The 20002-nt window shown below is 36.9% G+C and overlaps 1 protein-coding gene across 1 annotated transcript in view; it reads left to right on the top strand.

Annotated features, from left to right (window-relative positions):
* RPRD1A (regulation of nuclear pre-mRNA domain containing 1A) overlaps positions 1-19284 on the top strand; it is a 45169-nt gene extending 25885 nt beyond the window's left edge. Inside the window, exon 7 of the mRNA XM_030474627.1 lies at positions 14691-19284. Coding sequence (XP_030330487.1) covers positions 14691-14840 — 150 coding nt within the window. The 3' untranslated portion in view covers positions 14841-19284. The remainder of the gene's footprint in view (positions 1-14690) is intronic.
* Positions 19285-20002: the final 718 nt, after the last annotated feature.

Here is a 20002-nt window from a genome sequence, read left to right as displayed (position 1 = left end):
AGGGGGATATTTGGAATACTCGGTTGTCTAAGTGTCAAAAAAGAATTTTAGTTACTTGTTCTTCCACTTTTACACTACCAATTTTAAAAAAACCCAAAACAACAGAAAACATTTTTTAGGACCATGAGAATGGTATCTTTCAGAGGTATAGGCAGGAGAGGAATGTACTGTGACGTTTTAGGCAGAAAATTTAGAGAACGTAAGAGACAAATGTGTTTTACTTTTTTGTTAGTGAACAAGAGAAGGACTCTCAGGAAATAAATTGTTGTTAACTGTAGTATTTGGCCACAGCCTTATCTCCCTGAATCAGGCTGGTTTCTCAGTGCAAGAGCTATCAGTTCTCGCTCCATAGCTGGTTTTCTTTGCTACAGCGCATACATCATTTGTTAGTGGGGGCGAGGGCGGGAGCTGAGTAGTAGGAAGAATGCCACATGCTTTATTAAATAATTGTAGAAGTGACAATAAATGTGCCAGAGGGTTGGACTGTTAATAACTATTTTGTGATTTAGCACAAGTCCTGAAGTATTTGAAGCTATTCTGCGGGTCTTTAAGTGTAGGTCAGTGTTAACTAGTAGAAATCACTGTAAAATTAAGCCTTCAATCTTCCTGCAAGTTAAATGTTTCACTCTGTGTTTTGGGTTTTGTTGTTTGTTTTTGTTTTTTGGGTCTTTTTCCTCCTCTTCACTGATCCAAACCAGATTTTTGTATGATGCTCCATTTTGAGTTCCTGTAAACCAGACGTGGAGATTCAGTTTCACAGTCAGTGTGTGCAGTGGTTTTAAAGCTCTGCCGCGTGCAGAGTTTTAGGGTAGGAAATGTGTAGTGACTGTTAGTTACTACACTGCGACAGAGAGTAAAATTTTGAAACACAGAATTGAAAGTTGGAGACAAGCATTTGAGCTTTGAGTTCCACCATTCAAAAGATTTTTGAGGTTACTTCTGAAAATAGCACATTAACAAACATGTTAAAAATAGCAATAAAACAATATGAAGAAGGCTGGAGAAGCAAGATTAACATCTGATTGTGGACCTAGTGGTCAAGTAGATGCTTATTTTCCTCTAGTTGCTCAAATGTTAGGTTCTTACTATCCCTTTCCATTCCTAATTATGTGGGTTTTTTCATCCTTTGGTTCTCTTTAGTCAGTAGCATTCAGATAAGGTTCATTTTGCTTCAGCGCAAATACTGCATTCATCAGACAGCAAAGGAGGTAGAGGGACGACATTGTTTGCAGAGCTGTGCCTGTGAAAAAGTTCTTGGGTTTTATGTGGAGTGCTTATCTCCTTGTAACTTCTTTAAAAACAAAGTTCAGCTGTCATGGTATCAAGAAATGTGAACCGTATGATTGTGAAGATGGTAGAAGGCAGAAGACTGAGCAGACGGTGAAACTCCCCCAAGTGTTACACTTGGCAATGTTTCAAATGCACAGAGTTTTAATGCAGTTTATTTCTAGGTTGCTATTAACTACCAGCCTAGGAGGAGTGATTCTGCAAGGGCAGTAGATGGGAAATCAGTCATTTCCTGCGTCACATCCCAATTCACTATTTGTAATCTCACCCATCTCAGTTTATTTCTTCTTTTCTGCGCTATCACTTGCTCTGCATTCTCCTCAAACCACGGTCACTAAGAAAACCCTGAGCACGTTGCATTCGTATAGAGTATCCTGTTTCTTTCCGTCCCTTCACCATGTCTTTGTTATCTTACACATCAAGACTCAGAGTGAACCTGAATCTGGTGCTATTTTGGTGCCTAAGACTTCAGAATATCAGGGTGAAACTGTTCTAGAAATGTCATAAAATCTCCCATTTTAAGTTACCTGTTTTCTGATGGATATAATTGACATCCATCATCCATGGCAAACTGTGGTCAAAAGGTGGTGGCTCATTTATAAGGTCAGCATATTTTGAGCTAGCTATGACATCATTGTACCAACTTTATTCTATAGTATTTGGCGTCCCAGATCCTGATAATCATTTGGCATCCAGAAAAAAACAGGGGTTTAGTTTAACTGGTATTTGATCGGTAGCTTCCAGCTGTATCTTTTTCAGTCTTTCACTCATCTATGATTCCATAATAATTAACATAAGCAATATGTACTGTATGGATACCAGTAAATTATGTTTTCCTCTCCCCATTTTCTGCCTTCTGCCCTAGGAAATCTTTTTTTTGGTTGTTGGTGATTTTTTTGTTGCTGCTGTTGTTTTTTAAGCCAGTGGTACATTAAACAACCTGTGGTTTCAAACGATTTAGATCTAGAAGCTGCACCACTGTAATTAGTATTGCAGACACTGACTGTTTAGCAAAACAATTTAGCATGCTGTCTTGAAAGCCAGGCATTTCTTATGCTGCTGTCACAAGTCATGTAGTGAATTGAGTGCCATTTCCAGTAGAGAAACCCATCATTTGGTGTAGGATATTAGATGCAACCTCTGTAGAGAGAATTCAATTTTTTCTATGTGTGTACCTGTTAATTTACTCTTCTGGCAATAACACAATTACTGTGCTTAGCTTTGGCATTATCTGAAAGTGTAGGAGTGGAAAGTCCTTATTTACAATATTCTTATCTGTGGAAGAAATCAGGTGTTCTTGCTCAGCAATGTTATCTCAAAGCCTTTTTATCCTGAGGTTGTGGAATAAAGCACAAACAGTGATGCAAGCGCAAACCCTAGCAGAAGGTACTGTCGCTATGCTCTGGTTTGGTTCTGCAGAACCTGTGTGAACTTTTTCAGACAACACGTTCCTCTTAAAAACTAATAATTCCTGATTTTCTGCATTTCTTCTTGTGCAACAGTGCTGTCTTAGAACATAGCAGCAAGAAATTTAACGTGACTAGGCTATCTTACAGAAGGTAGTCTTTAAACCACTATTCCGTTAGGTTTCCTGGCTAGCTTCTTGCCTGTAATTTATATGGATTGTCAATGCATTCTCCACCTGCAATGCCTGTAAGCCAAAGTCATCCTAATGCCGCTGAAAATGTAATGGCCTGTTTCTTCTGCAACCATCTTGTACCCATGTTCTCAGCATTTCTAGAAAGAAGCACCTTGAAGGTTCTATTTTTACCTCCTGGCTGATTAGTTCCTTCTGCATTATGTGGAAAGAAGAATCCAGGCCAGTTTTGTGGAACACTGAGATGTTCCTTTATTCCCAACCTACACTCTGGTAGAGCTGTTACACTTAGTGCGAAACCTTGAGTCAGAGAGGGCTGTTGCTTTATTACTGGGCTAATTCGTGTTACTAAGATTGGACTTCAAAGGATCATGCAACTGCTTTCAAGACAGGTAGTTGAAAATTCTTGTTTTGATGTATATGCAAAACATTATTATTAGCTTTTCCCCCCCCCCCCCCCAAATCTTATGGTTCAAGATAAAGCAGCTTGCTGTCACTGTGCTGACTAGAAGCATCTCATGTATTGTATTCATGTCCTTGAAGCCATGCTGGATAGCAGCCACTGTAGTCAGTGGAAAATCAATGTTCTTTTCATGCAGCGTTATCAGAAAAATTGTACACACTCAATAGCATCTGTAGGTTTTAACTTTATGTTTCTGTTAAACAGTAAGTGATAACTCTTAGGCCTCTTTGAGGAAGAACTTTACTGTGGGGGTGACTGAGCATTGGAATAGGTTACCCAGGGAGGTTGTGGAGCCTCCTTCCCTGGAGATATCCAAGAACCTTCTGGACACAATCCTGAGCAGTGTGCTCTAGGTGACCCTGTTTGAGCAGGGAGGTTGGACTAAATGACCCCCAGTGGTCACTTCCAGCCTCAACCTTTCTATAATTCTGAGGATAATTCTGTATGTGGGCTGTAGAATAATCTTGATCATTTGAACTGCAGTTTTGGAGCTACTGTAAGTATTCTTTTTCTGAATAGCTAACATCCACTTAGGTAATAACTAAAAGAGAAAGAGAGTTTGCAGAAACTACTCTTAAAAATACCAAAAGTGATAAAGACCAAGATGTATAATCTAGGCTTTAGCTATCTTCAGTTATAAAATGCTGAGCACAAACTCCAGATTTGCATCTTTCAATATAATTAAGATTTAGCATTTAAATATGTATTTTTTAATTTAAGAAATCATAATTTTATTATGTGATTTAAGATTTAGAGTAAATTTATTTCCTCTGTTTGTGTGAGCTGGTGCCCAAATTTAGTAGGAGAAAGTTGCTGGAAAATACTGGATTTCATTAAAGCTCCAATAAAAACAAATTATCGGTGAAAAGTGTAAACACATAGATGGACTGTTATGAGGTACAGGACACAGGCTTTCTGTGTTGTAGTGGGGGGGAGGGATACTGCAGTTCCGACAACTGAGAGGTCCGAAGTTACACTAAAACAATTTCTGCAGGAGACATGTTCTACACAGCTTGCAAAATGTCTAATGGCAGAAAAGCTTTCTCTTACACTGCTGCATACAGACATACTTGTTAGAGCACGTTGCCCACCTTTTCATGGCACACGTGTGTTTAACAATACTTTTCCTTCCAACATTTGGGTACTTAGCATGCTTTTATGCTACATCACGCAGCCTTTGCCGTGTTGCACAATGAACTTTCTCCACCAAAGTTCAGTTGATCTGGAAATACAATGAAGTATGCCCTACACAGCTGCAGATTTCAACCTACATATGAATGATGGTAGGGAGAGGTTTTTTGCTGGTTTTACTTGGCCCCATTTCCTTGACTCTTCTTGGTAATGTAACTTCAAGCAAGTCACTTTTCCTGAACAGTGGAAGAAGCATGGTTTTGTAGTTTGTTCTTTTTTTGATGTGAAATGGGGAACAGTTGTGCTCTCTGCATCATTAGCAGTTACTTTCTCTCTCAGTGGAGGTTCTTCTTGCTATGTTCTAATATCAAGGACATGCTAGAGCTGGCAGGGAGTCACTGAGGGATTCATTTGGGCTGCTAAGCCCCTTCAGCTTGTGCTGCCTGGCTAGCTTGATTTTTTTCACTTGCAGGTGGGGTTTTAGGGTGCCAGTAGAGAAGTTACCTTTTGCTTTACAAGACAAGCCCTTTTAAAAAAATAAAAATGAATACATGGTGACTCTTGGCCACTCTTAAAGATGGTTTCTTGTGTGGGTGCAAGTCTTTATATTACATTGTAAGTCTTGGTTAAGTCATAAACCATTTACCGTAAGCGTACCTTGAATTTAGTGCTGTTTCCCATCCTGCATGGCGGAAATGTTCTGCTTGTGCAGAGGGTTGCACTGCAGAGTGGAAATGAAGTGGCATACTGAGGCCTAATACTCAAGACCTCTACCTCATTCCAGGCTGGAAACATATACGCAGAGGGTATTTATGTTGTTCGTCATAAACACTTAGTCTACCCTGCAACTGGTCATGTCCAACAGACCAGAAATCTTAAAACATGTCCCAGCAGGCTGATTTTGCTGTGCCAGCTGGTTCTTGCCTGAACTTCAGCTGCAGATTCAGACCCTCTGGTTTTGTTTCTCTTGGTGAAAGTCCCAGTTGTCAGATCTAGGCATAGCTTATTTTTTCTTTCAAACTTCATGTTTATAAGATATCTGGAAGGATGAGCTTATGGACAGACCAGTCTTAATGGTTTACTGAACAAGTAGAAAAGAGATGGACAGTATTTTAAAAGTTCTTAAATTGCCCAGCAAGCCATGTATATGCAATTTATATTCAGTTCAGTTTGCCACAATAGTAAGCCCTTTTGGGTAGCAAGAAAATTCTCCGGGAATTTGAAGCAGCTCACCATCAAAATGAGACAGATGTAATTATTTTGCAATTTGGACATCAAATCTGGTAAAACTCACATGCTTCCCTGCTTCCCTGAGGTATTGTAGGGAAAAACAGAATTTAAAAAAAACTTAGACTCCTATTTTAGCCTGTATAAATGGAAGTAGAGCCTGAGTTTTTCACTAGAACCTCTGATACAAATTTCAAACAGTATTAAGTGTAGGAGAGTGGATTTTATATGAATAAGAGAGAAATTTGGATTGTCTGTCATACAAAAAAAACCCAGGGTAACGTACCTGGTGAAAGTTTACCTAAGTCACTTGCATACTGACTTGCAGGAAGCATAGGGCAAAACACAGAATTTAAATGATTTACTCCTTTGTATAATTTAATTTTTTTCAACACTATGGAAACCCAAATAGTTTAGGAAATATAGTAAAGGAACTGATGAAGAAGAGCAATTGTGTTTAGATACTTTAGTATGCCTATTGAATAGCGAGAAATATCAGTTGTTAGAATGTTTATCAGGAATATCTAAAGTGCTGTACCGTGCAAACAATGATTCTTCCCTGTGTTCTTCTCCATTCCAGAATAACACATTTATTAAAAATTGGATGAAAATAGAAATAATTAAAGAATTTTTTTACCTTGTTTCCTCTGTAACACATCTACTGAATTAGTCATTATTTCACTTAAAAAAATCATACTAATTAATTAGTTTAACAACCTTTAGTTTATTATGTTCTCCTGATGATGTGATCTTCCAAGGTCACTTCATCCATAATTGGGTAAAAATACAGAAATACCTACAAAACAGAAAACTCCACAGATACTCTTAGAACTTACATATAAACCATGATAATAATTTTAAAGACCTTTATAATGAAATAAATATGGCTTGAATGGATGAAAGATACTTTAAAAAGCTAAGACATTTTAGATAGAAATGATTGCTAACCTCTGACACATGTTTTCTTTTATCAGTAGATCAGAGAAGGATGTGCATTTGCAGGGTTATTGCAAGCTGTAAGCTTTTGGAAGGAAAATAGTTCATAGTGATAAAGAAAACTAGGAAAACCACTGTAAATATCTTTCCTTGTTCTATATCCTGCTTTCTCTCTAGACTTTCTTCTCTCGTTGCTTATAATTTCTGCCCTGACAACCTCTTTTTTGTTATAAAACTAATTATTTGAGCAGTTAAGTATTGCATAAATAATGTAAAAAATGGGTGAGTGTGCCAAATTTCTACCTGAAATTGGTTTGGTAAGAGACTTTTACATTATGAATTTTTCTTGTAATTGCTTTGTGCTCTCTATTGGTATCACTTCCCTTATGCAGAACTTTCTTATCATAGTATTTTAATACTAAAGATTGAGGATAAACACTATTTTTTAAATGGTAGAATTTGTATCTATGTGCATTGTTAGGAAATTAAGATTCTGCTCCTTTCTTGTTGGCTGTAGAAGGGTTGTAATTGTTTGCTTGCTTCATGCATGGTAGAGTTCTCATTGGAGATATTCCTATAGGACACAAGGGGCAGTTCAAGAAGTTGGTCAGAATATCTACTGCTGCATAGTTCATCCTTTCCAACTTTACTTTTCTCACACTCCCATCCCCATCACTGAAAACTGCATTTGAAATATCTATTTCACACTCAGGAAAAGAGAGAAAAACAAAATTACCATGCAGCATATCAACAACAGTTTCTCATTCTCATTAGTCACATAAACCATAGTTTCAATTCTCAAGTGGCAGTGAGCACTTTCAGCTACTATTAAATCAAATCAGGCTTGTGAATGCTTATCTTTGAGCTGTAACTAAATCCTCTGTTTTTGAATTCATGTCTCTAAAATGAATGTTTCAACCTACTTAATGAAATTGTGAGAATGAGTTGACAAGTGTAATATGAAACTGCCTAGCTGATACAATTTATTAGAGTGTATGCACATTGGATGACCCCCTGGCATTTCTTGGCTTATTTTGAGAACCATTCTTTAAAAATTTCTTGTAAGAAATAGACACATGCTCTTCAGGTAAGACTGTTCTGGAATTGTAAGGTGGTTGTTCCTTCACCGCTGTCTCTTCAGGTTGGATAGGAGTCACTTATGAACTGGGAAAATAAATAAATAATAATTTAAAAAATAGTTTGAAGAGCTTGTTCAAAATGTCCAAGGCAGGTTTTGCACAGATAGACCTGCGCTGATAGATTCCTCACATGAACAAGGTCAACAGCCTGGGCTTGCCTGTAGCATAAAGTTGAGGACCTCTGTCTGTATTACTTTTATTTATTTCACTTGAAATGTAGCTAATACCTGATCTCAGGTGAATAAAATAGTTCTGATTCAAACACTTCTCATTCATTTCCTTTCTTGCTTACAGGTTAACACTGAGTGGCTCTACAGCACAGTTGCAAAAGCCGCACACATTAGCCTGCTTTAAGTTCTCTATTGCTTGGATTAGAATGCTACTAGTACTTAGCCTTGCTATGACAAAACTAGTTCTCATGCTTCTACTTTATGTAGATGTCTTTGACAAAAGAAAAGGATCTGAAACTGTTGTCTTTTGGCTAGCTGTAGATAAATCCCCTACCTAGTGACCTGCAGTGCTCTGATCATTCTCAGATTCACTTTTCATCTTCAAGAAGTCTGGGCTTTACTGAGTATTCATACTTTCAGATGTGTATTTGTGTTAAATGATAAATGTCAAAGTCCACGTTTTCGTGGTTCAATACCCACAGCGTTAGCTTTAGAGAGATGAGCTGCACACGTGGAATTTAAAGTTGGAACTGAGACCATGGTAATGGCCTGCAGGCAAGGGTTGCGTGAAATGAGGAACGTGTGTCTGACATACACAGTTTTTACAGTTCAGCTGTTAGGTACTGTAAATATATGAGCCTGCAGACTTTACACAACTGTTCTTAAATGCATTCCTCAAGTTGGTTTTTTTTTCTAATAGACCATCAAAATTCTTCATTCATAGATTCTTTTAAAATTGAACTCTGATATCCTTTAATTTGAATTTCCTTCAGATCATTTGTGAATAGGTGAAATTTTAAGCTATTTATTTCTAAGCCTGCAGCCATATAATTTTTAATTTTCTTATTTTCAAAACTGTTCTGCTTTATCCCTTGTGTGTCTCTATAGAGTATCAACTTGAATATCTGAGTGCAATTGCTCAGAATTGTTCTGAAGTGCCTGATTGCTTATCAGTAGAAGTTCTCCAGAACTTCATTCTGTCAGCCAAGATTTGAAACTTAAGAATTCAGTGTAATCTAAATATCTCTTGGAAGTGCATAGCTTTGAGTTTATTGCGATGGCTAAATTTTCAACCAGATAAAAATGCTGTATCAGATAATAAAACACAAGAAGACCAAATTTAACCCCAAGCAGGCATCATTCATTTGAGTTGCTGCTCATATCTGCCATCCTGAAATCCTTTAAATGAAATCATGATCCTATAGAGATTCTCTAATTAAATCAGTATCTTTTAAGTACTAATTAATTTTATAAATTAATATTTATCACTGTGGACCTTCTATGATTTAATGGAAGTAAATATAAACTACGCAAGCCTAGTAATACTCCTAGTAATTAAGCTTAGAAGTCCCTGTTTTCTTTTCTTGAATTTTCCCAAACCCAACTTTTTGCCAACACAATCTTCAAGAATAAAGCTAAGGGAAAGTTTCTAATAATAAAACAATCTTTAAAAATGCCTTTCCTTTGAGATGCTGTAATTCATGTTCTTTCTGAAGGTATTCCGGAATGGGGAAATCCTTTCTGTCAGAAGCATGCATTTTGATATACTGATGAAAACCAACATGAATTTAATGAAATTGCAAGCCTTTGGAAACAATCTTACTTTTAATATGCTCATCAGAGATGTCTTAAAACATTACTAGGTTCCATGAAGAGCTTCTCTGCTAGAGAGCTTTCCAGCTTGGGCTAAAGCTGGAATACTTCTGCAATTGCAAATGTATGCCGTTGTTCTCTAAGCTGACCATGGGCCAACCACCTGATGTTAGAGCACAGAACTTCTTCCATGGGTGGGTTGTCCATGGCTCCCATAAGTCTAAGCAATCGGGAGGCAGAAGCTGATGAGTCTGAATGCAAAACTTGGACAAGTTCCCATGGAACTTGGCACCAGAGGCTAAAGAAGATAAAGAAGGGATCCAGGACTAGACATTACAGTAAAGAATGGAATAGATCAGCTGGCTGAGAAGAAAGGGAGCGACTGGCCAGAAAAGCATAATGTCATGTAGAACTAAAATGGGAGAAACTGGAATTCCTTTGATCTCAGAGAATGGAAGCAAAAACTGGTATGAGGTGATAGAGAGATCTGATTGAGATCTGATGATACTACATAGGCAGAGAACAGGGACATATTGAGCGTAGAACTCGGGAGAAATTTGACACAGCCAGAACTATAGACAAAGTGCAGACCAGGACTGCAGAGGGAGGAATTTGGATATTTAGCCAGAAAGGAAGAAAATGGGAACAGGTAGGCAAAAAAAAACCCCAAACCATTGTGAGTGTTGTATTGCATGTGTGAATACGGACATGATAGGAGTCTGAGAGGTGTTGAACAGCCTTGCTGGACAAAGAGGTTGGTTCTAGGAACAGTGTTCAAGGAACGGAGATGGAGGCCAGAAGTCAAGACTGGTGTGAATGAGATTGGAGACCTAGGTGTAGGCTGGAAGGAGCTGGACAAAGAAATTGCATTTTCAAGGCATGGGAAGAATAGTGTGTGACCACCGTGAAGGACTTCACATTTCTGATAATCAAGGAATGTCCTGCTAAAATGTTTTGTTCCTATTTACTACTGCTGCACTCAGGAATTTATGATTAGAAGATCTGCATCGTATTCCTGTCTGTACCAGAGCATAACAGTTGATGGTGGACAAAATCACTTAATCAAGCTTTTCTATTGCTTTGCTGTACATTTTCTGCCACCAAGTATTTTAATGCATGCCATAGCCTTAATGATCAGATGCGGGTTCAAAGTCATATTAATGTTGTAAAGGGAAAACATATCCATGAATTTCCAAGTTGTTTAAGCTGTAGCTCTATGGTAATTGCAGAAACTCTGTATTAAGATCTATTTCAGCCTATTTCAGTTGAAAGGGAAACTATTCTCTGTAGTGCACAGCCTGTTTTGCCTGCCCACGTTTGTATTATTCATGATGATTGTAGTGTCTATAATCAAAAATTATTTGGCTTTTTTGCCTGATACTTACTTGATAGAGAATACTGTTAATCTACGTGTCGAGTACATATTTTGTTAGCATTGCTTTCACAAAATATCCATATTCTATACTGTCAAGTAATGGAAACTGTAGTAATCAGTGGGTTTCTAATGAGAAAAATAAGCTCTTCTAATTAGCTCATAAACCTACTGTTATGACTGGAAGTACAAAAAATTACTGGAAGGTAGTGTTATCTTAGACTGCTGAAGAAATTGAAGAGGCTTTTTATTCTGTACATCAGATTGCCCGTATATCCCAAGAGTAAGGTTCTCCACAGGTAGCAAGCAATGCAAATTATGCTTGGTGTAGCAAAACAAAACATCATACTTCTTCCTGTCCTTGACTGTTTGAAGTAAATAGCTTGAATCGTGCCTCATTTACACAGAGGTAATTTGAAGGATATCTAAAATCAACATAATGAAAATGAAATTGAAATTCTCCATGAGGATTTCTGCAGTTAGAAGTGTCAACAATATGGTTAAATTGTTACTCAGTTGTATAGTACACAGCATTTCTAATGGAGCAACAATATCAGAAATAACACCTAGATATCCCCATTCCTGCTCCTCTGCTTTAGTTGTCACCCTCTTGCCTTATATGCTGAGGAGAAAGGTTGTAGATACGTGTTCATGCTATTATGATAAAATAATAAAGGCTGTACATATAATGAGTATTGTTGATAATGAGTACTTGATACTTGTATTCCAACAGTCCAGGACTACTTAGGTAATGTCAATACTATATTAGCAGCCTTAAAAATACATAAGCAAACCCTTTCAGAAGTGACTAGTGATTTTAAATAGAATCAAACTAGCAGCCCCCTTGCAAGTACCTCAAAACTGCCAAGTCACTGTGCTTGAAAGTCAGCCCTCTTTTGAATTTGCTTATCAGACATGAAAACTGGACATTTCCAGTGATTTCTAGAATGGTTTGGGTAGTGTCATGGAAAATAACATTTCTACTTGTGGGAGAGGATTGTCATGGACATGTAACCCCTAGTTGCAGATATTCACATATTTGCTTTGGCTTACCAAAAGTGTATTAAAATTGCATTCTGTAGCTTATCCTGCATTTAAAATATAATGACCTATAAAACCTTATGTGGGTGGTTTTTTTATTTTTTTATTATTTACTCTAGTGTTATTGTAAAATCCTTGAGCAAGCTCTCTCAGACATCTCTAACTCTGGGAAAGCTCAAGAAACAAGTTTTGACTCCCTGAGAGTGTGCATTATGTTAAAGGAGCTGATGAGAGGAAGACGACTGTATTAAAATGGGAGACTGAATTTATAAGAACATTTTTCTTAGTGAGAAAAAGGAACCTGCTGTCAGTAATATTTGATCAAGCTGATATTCACTAGGCAACAAGTCCCAGGCAAAATTTATATGGAAAATGCTGCATGTCAGAAATGTGATGTTATTATGGAAATTATTTATTATCATCTGAAGGGAATTTTATTGGAGCCAAGCAACTGGCAATCTAATTTAAGGTATATTTCAGGTTTTGGAATGAAGTCTTGAGAGTATATAGCTGCTAAGTGTGATCTATGTATATTTGCCTAGCATTGCACTTCAAGCTTCTGAAGGGATACTATCTGTCACACTCTTCATTGATAGAATGAACTTAGTCAGGATTCAGCTGATTCAAGCACCATTTACAAGAATTAACTGCTGGAATAATTTTATAGTTAATTTCTTTTACCAATCTGGGGACTTTTGAGTGTTTTCATTCTGCTTTAGTTCTATTCATCCTCTTCTGTACAGCAGTACATCTTTCAGAATGGAGGCCAGAAGCTTGCTCAAAGCCCTCATTCCCCAATGCTCAATCTCCAGCCATTCTGCTTCTGAAAATAATGTGTCTGGTATATTGCCAAATTGAATTTAGTAAACAATTTCCTCTTACATTAAAATCTATGCCTTAATGTAATAGGAGCATATCTTTCTAATCTGGACTAAAATAGTGAAAATGTCAAGAAGTATTCTATACTGGCTTTTTGCCTACTGGCAAAGTACTATGACTTTTGCACAGAGTCAACTCACTGAAGCCTCTGGATGCTGCTATAGTATTAGATATGAAACAGTAAAATATTTGTGGCCTTTGGACACTACTGTAAGAATACAGTATCAGTATACAGACCTTTATTTCCACAGCCATGTCCTGAAGTCTCTTGCACCAGAGAGAATGTTTTTGGCAAGTGTGAGCAGGTGACAGTTTTCCTAGGACCAAGGGACTTGCAGTTGTAAGACTTTTTTGGTCATCTGCATCATAACAAGAACACTGCTTTGTCCTGTCTACTGTCACCAAGTGTTTACAGTTCTGCTGCCTAGGCATCTGTAGTACTTTCACTGTGTTCAGTATCTCATAAGACTCTGAAGTGTACTTAATGTTTATTTTTTATGTAAAAATGGTATCAAGGAATTGATAGTCCTAATTTAGGGGCACCTTTTTCTCTCTTTCTATGTAAAGATTTAATTTTATTGGGTTTTTTTTAACTACGCATTACCTATTAATTAAGAATTTAAGATTCCTTGTAGTTCTCTTACTGCCATTGGTAAGAAGGCCACACTGCTGCTAATAGTTACAAACTTTGTTTTTGTGTGTGTTGGACTTTGTCCAATAATCTTGATCATGCCTCTGGTATTTTACATTTGTACTACTGTTTTGGATTCTACTACCAAAAGGTCTTTTCATTGACCTTCCTTTTTACTCTATGCTATTAACAGCATAGAGAAATGTTTAAAACTATGTTTAGACCTTGTAAATAGCGTGATGATTACCTTTTACAGACATGTGTGCAGTGTTTTTATACTTGCTGGAACTTTCAAGTGTTTATTTTTGGCACTTCTACAGGGTGTTGTACATTTTTTTCCCCCACTATTATTTAGAAGTGGTTACAATCATAAGATCTTGGTTATCGATGGGCTGATTATCCAAGCTGTTAAATATTTCTTGTTATTTCCAGCCATTCTGAGGCTTCAGCAAAACCTGCAGCCGCACTAGAAAGCATCTGCATTTGATGTGTTGTGAATTACAGTATACTTTCATGAAGTGCCTCTTTGCCTGCTAATGCTCTGTCTCTTCTGCTCTCCAAAGAAATGTGTTTTCAAGTTTTTGAAATGTAAATATTTCTGTAAATTGTACCATATTCCTACATTTTGGAATAACTTTTCATTTTATACAAGCTGGTATTCTCCATTATGTCTCGTATTCTTAATAGGTGAGCACGAACTATATTCTAGTGCACTGATTTACAATCATCTTAAACACTTTATCTTGTATAATATTGTTTCATGTGAAAAGTGCCTTATAATCATTAAATATATAAATTATGAGTAGTTTGACCTGTATTCCAACAATGTGAAATCCTAAGTCCCCAATTAAAAAAAGTTTCTGTGAGTGATAGTAAAGTATGTGTATCTATTATTATTAATACAATTGCTAAGAATAATCCTATTCTATTAGTTGCATGGGGAAATGCATGTAGTTGTGTTGTCTGGGATTGTTTTCCTTGTTTAGCATTTATGTACTTACAGTTCAAAGCAAAATAATTCTACTGCTATACTTTCAAAGTCAGGTGCTAAGAAAATGCTAGAGCTGATGCCTCTGCCTCTCCTTCTCTGGGTTCTCACCTCTTAAAGGCTGTTAAGTCATCTAACTTTCAGAAGGAATGCTTTATCTGAAAAATATCAAGTGCAGTAAGTAGTAGAGATGGTATTAGCAAACGAGTCTCATGTTGAATTCCTCTGCATTACAGGAGTACAAACGCAAGCTAGCCAGAGTGTCCCAGGTACGGAAAGAACTCAGGTCTCGCATCCAGAACCTGCCTGATCTTTCTCGACTTCCCAACGTCACAGGCAGCCACGTACACCTACCATTTGCAGGAGACATCTACAGCGATGATTGATTACCAAAACATCCATCCATAACCTCTACTTTTCTGTGAAATGAGGGGTAGGTCTGACTGATTGGTACTCTTGTAGTATTATTTTTGTATATTGTTGGAGAGTGTCAGTAAAAATACTCTAATAATTTATAAAAAATGGTTTAAAAAGTTGATTTGTTTACTATTTTATTGGCAAGTGAACATAAGGGTACATTTATAAAAGTGGCATCTGTGTCTATTACATTGAAGAATGGATAATTATCTTATCTTTTGTAAAGATTTTAGTTGGGTGCCCTGTAAAAGAACATGTTAAGATTTTTCTTATGTACTCTGTATTTAATGTAGGCCAACATATAATCAACACATACTTTGAACTTGAGACATTTCAATTGCTAGTGAGGGAGTGAAATGTGGAAATCACAAGCTTATGTTCGCAAGAAGGTTGATGCAATTTAATTGAAAGTTAAAACTGATCTTATTGTCCATTACATATAAATTACCCACTCTCAAAACAAGTCAGGTGGGTTTTTTGAAGTAAATGTTTGTAACCAATTTTGTATTGGAAAATATACATCATGTTACACTGAACAGATCTTTAAATTACTCAAAATACCGCAATATTTTAGTATCATTTAAAAGTCTGCATAAGAATCTGTACAATTGACCAGTTCAATTATGTTTCGAAATTGTGACTATCTTTTTACAGCTGCTTAGTTTCTAAATTGAGGGACCATCCATTTGTACTTTAATCCCTTTCTGCAACATCCGTCTCCATCTAAAAAGGTTAATCCCAGAAACATGAAGTCATTTTACAGCTTTAATTAAATTGAAAGGTCATTCTCCAAACTGTCCCAATTGTTAAATGCCCATTATTAACATTTGACATTGCTGTGTACTACATGCAGCAACACGATGATGCAGCCATGCTGTACATCATCTTCCACTGAGAAACCCTGGAGGCCTGTGTGGCCTTCCAGCCCCACACCTTGACCAGCTCCAGCAAACATTTCTAGATCTTGACTGTCTTTCGCACAGAACAGGAGGGACAGTTCAGGCCTGTGTATAAGTCAGACAGTGGAAAATTATTGCCCAGTGTCTGTTTTTAAAAAAGCCTTTTGCATGGCTGGTATTTGTACAAATACCAAATGTGGTGTTTATCTACAGGTAGCTGAATTTGTGAAAAGTCCTTGTTATACTACGCACCAGCTTTTAATTCACTTAAAGACAGGAATCTAGCAGCTTGCCAGCAACTTTAGGTTTTTCAGTCAATCGGAATTAGGCATGTAATTGTTGAGGAGTGTTTTTTAAAAAAGCCTACCTGTACTGTTGGCATTTAGATTCTATGATCTGAGTATTTGATGATTGCATTTTGTTCATGGGTTTGCACTTGGCAGGCATTATTTTGCATCAGTTAAATTCACAGTTTACAAGTTTTAATACTCCTTCTCACATGAAAGCAGATTGGTTTTTTTAGAAAAATCTATTCTTCCTTTTCAAAACTCATAACAATTCAAAATAATCCTGGAGCGATATTGTTGAAGATAGTGATCTGTCACTTGTTATTGACTTCTGCAGAGCTATTTGCTAGAATGCTTGTTGGATGTGAACGGAGAATAATCGTTCTCTTTAAAATAGATACACTTGGGCATAAGCACCTCAGTCCAGTTATCTTTCCTCATGGAAGTTGCCGTGAAATAGACCTTGGTTAAGTAGGGCAAAACCCCCAAAAGATAAAAACATGAGCTGTTGACTTAGCATTCCATAGCATGCAATGTGGAATACTGATTTCATCAAAAATTCTTACTGACAGGTAGGAATGCTGAAAATAGTTCATCAGAGCTCACTAGCTGTCCAAAGATTGTTAAGTTTTGAGTGGCAATTTTCCACTCCATAGGAAAAAGAGAGCTAACACTGGAGAGAATTGTTTCTTCGTTTTAAGTCTAACGTGCAAAATTAAATAACACATGCTGGCATCTTTTCAGCATAGATTCTTGATAAGAAAATGAATGTTCAGGTACATTTTTGATTTTTAAATATTTCTGTTCTATTACATTAAACTCAGCTCATAAATTTTGAAATACATGTATGTGCATTACAGTTGCAGTTAAACCTCAGTCTTGCTAAAGAACAGCGCCAAATTTGTGATAAATATTAAAACAGCTTAATCTATTAAGAATTATAAAACAAGCGATAAGTCAAGAAGGATAAATAGTGAGTTCACAGTTGAATCCCATCCATAGAAAACTTAATTTGTAGCCAGTGGTGGTTATAAATGCAGTGGCATGGCTTGTTTAGAGTGTATGGAAGTCTTGGATACTCAAAACCACAGGGATCTGAGCTTAAAGTCTTTTGGTACCTTAATTAAAAATAATTATAGTAAGTTGAATGCTGAATTTCCTTGATCTCTCAAGAGTATTAAAAAAGACACGACACTTACTTCACTAGACTTGTTTTTCCTATTCATAACTCTTAGTGATAATGTTGCTTATCTACAGATAATGTAGAACTGTTAAAGGAATGAGGAAAAATCTCAACTTCTTCTTGATGTATATACAAGTTTTAATTTTGAGATAGTGCTATTTTCTGGATATATTTTTCTTTATTTTACTGTGAAATTGTTTACTTCAAGGAGTATTTCGTAGCTGGGGTTTTGGAAATGATCCCTCACCATTTGTTTGGAAAAGAGGACTTGCGGAAGGTAAAGGTCACTCTTATAGCAAGTGTCATATATTAGTGGCTGAATGGTATGTTGTTTATTTATTTATATGGGAAAGGCATCAGGTATCAACTAGTTAGAAGATTTATATTGTAACTGTAATAATATAGCAAGAGATAACATGGTACGATACAAATGCAGCCCCGTAGTGTCAAAAAAATACCTCCAAATTCTCAGGTTCCAAAGCTTAATGTTCGTAATTCTGATGTCTCAGGAAGAAAAGAGGCTGGGTGGGGAAAGGAGGGGTGCCTAGGAGCTGGAAAGGGGAACGTGCCTGGATGGAAATGAAATGCAAAACAAATGTCAACTTTTGTCAAAACAGAAATAGCAGTATGAAACTGGGCAGCACAATAGAACTGTTCTGAGGCGTTACCACCCTGGGAAAGAGAATGTGAGGATGTACCCTGCCTGTCTCTTCTAATTTGGTCTGATAAACCAGAATGCCCACCTTACAAAAGGCACAATTATAAAATATCTGAACATTTCTCATCTAACAACAAAAGCATAGTAATGAGATTATTTGCTTCACTATATTGCACTTTTATTGAGCATTCTCTGAAAAAAAGCAGAGATTCCTGCAGCTCTTCACTATAGGAGAATGCTTACCTTGGAGGTCCCTGGGACTGCTTGTATATTCTAGTGTTTGCAGGCTCAAACTGTGGTTTTGCATTATGTTTTGAAAGATATCAGGAACATTACCCCACTCCTGTGGTTTTAAAAATAAATGTGAAGTCCTTAGTTACAAAAATTACCGTTCTTAGAAATGGTGTTTCATTTGAAAATTAAACTCCAGCCTGCAGTAACATTAGCTTGTCTGTTTCACTGTTAATGTTTGTATTAATATTTCAAAACACCTCCATTAAACCCTAGCAGCACAGGCCAAACTACATGCCTATTGTGTATTTTCTCTGAGTAGTCTTCTGAATGTCAAATAGAGAGCTTTCATTGTGATAAAATTACATTCCTGTTTACCTGGCGTTTAAAAAGACAGTGTGTTAGGACTTCCACAGACTAATACTGCTCTCACGAGTCAGTGGTAACTCAGTCTGGTACTTCAGTGGTGACACAAAATACAGACATAGGATGCAGCAGCCTCCTGTGCAGTTGACCATGGAAGACATGGAAATCATCCATAGGCTCAATTGGCCCTCTGCAGAAGAGCTGGATTTCGACCTTTTGAAACGTAAGCGAATAGACTCATGGGTGTGGGTTTTTTTCAGTGGAAAAAATAGTGAACTAGAAAACCAGCATGTCTAAAATTTGACTTACATTTCTAAATATTTAGGCCAGTTCTGCTCATTACTCATGCATATAATCACAGTAGCTATTCCTGCAAGTAGAGGAAGCAGACTCAAATGTAGTGTCTGAAGTGGAATTTTTTTTAATGAATGACCAATTTCGTCTCGGCTTCTACTTCAGTGTGTCATTTATCTTGATTAAGTAGTAAATCTCTTCCATCTTGTTATTTAGAAATCTAATTCTGATTTCATCTTTACAATATTTAAAGTATCCTACTAAGCATGATGTTTTTGTGGGAATTTGCAAAAGTTCAATAGCACTCGTTACTTGTTTGCAACAGAAATAGATTCATTTGTTAAAAGCTAACAAGAAAAGTTTGAAATGTAAAGATGTTTCATTATTGTGCTTTTCTGACAGAATGTGTAATCCTTGTGTAATTTATGTCCTCAGAATAATACCTGTATGTACGCTCTTTCATATTTAATAGAATAAAACATTGTTGTAAAAACATCTTTGAAATCATTGTTTATTGCTTGTCTACTCACTCTCATGGTGTGAAGCAGCTCTCTACACTTTTGAGACAACCAAAATCTCATAGTGATGCTGGAGAAATGGTTGATGCTGATTTTGAAGTTTATTAATTACTCTCTGTTATTTGTATTTTGTGTGACAATTTTTGGTGAGGAAGCAGTGCATTAAAAAGTCTAAGGTCTTTCTCTAGAACTGTAGATTTCTTACATAATGTTCGTATGCCATCTAGTTTAGCCAAAGTTTGTGTTTCTTTGGAGGCGGGGCTGGGTGTGAGGGAATCAGCTTTAATATGCCAGCTCGAGGGTCTCAATACTCAGAAATGAGAAAAATGGCTCAAACTGATGTTTCAAAATGAAACATGCTTTAGTTGAGCTGGTAATAAAAGACACACTTTGTAACAGTGTCAAATATATAGTATGATGCTATTACTGCCAATGGTACACACACCATTGCGTAAGCAGAATTTATATGAGCTGGGAAATCTCTCACTCTGTAATTAAATGCCTGTACATAGGGGTGTATACTTACCAGAAAATCTTCTTGGTCTTGCTGTACAAAGTCTGGGTGAAATTCTGGCCTCACAGAGACCAGCGAGGCCGTTTCTTCTCCCTAGAACTGTCCTTCCAGCTCTTCAAACACAAACCAATAATGGTGCATGGCAGAGGTTTGGTGGGGAGGCTCAGCCATAGCATGTGGC

The sequence above is a fragment of the Strigops habroptila genome, chromosome 1 (genome assembly GCF_004027225.2).
Source record: "Strigops habroptila isolate Jane chromosome 1, bStrHab1.2.pri, whole genome shotgun sequence".
NCBI classification, from domain to species: domain Eukaryota; kingdom Metazoa; phylum Chordata; class Aves; order Psittaciformes; family Psittacidae; genus Strigops; species Strigops habroptila.
Note: the sequence above shows the minus strand (reverse complement) of the source record. Positions and strands in the feature narration are given on the sequence as shown.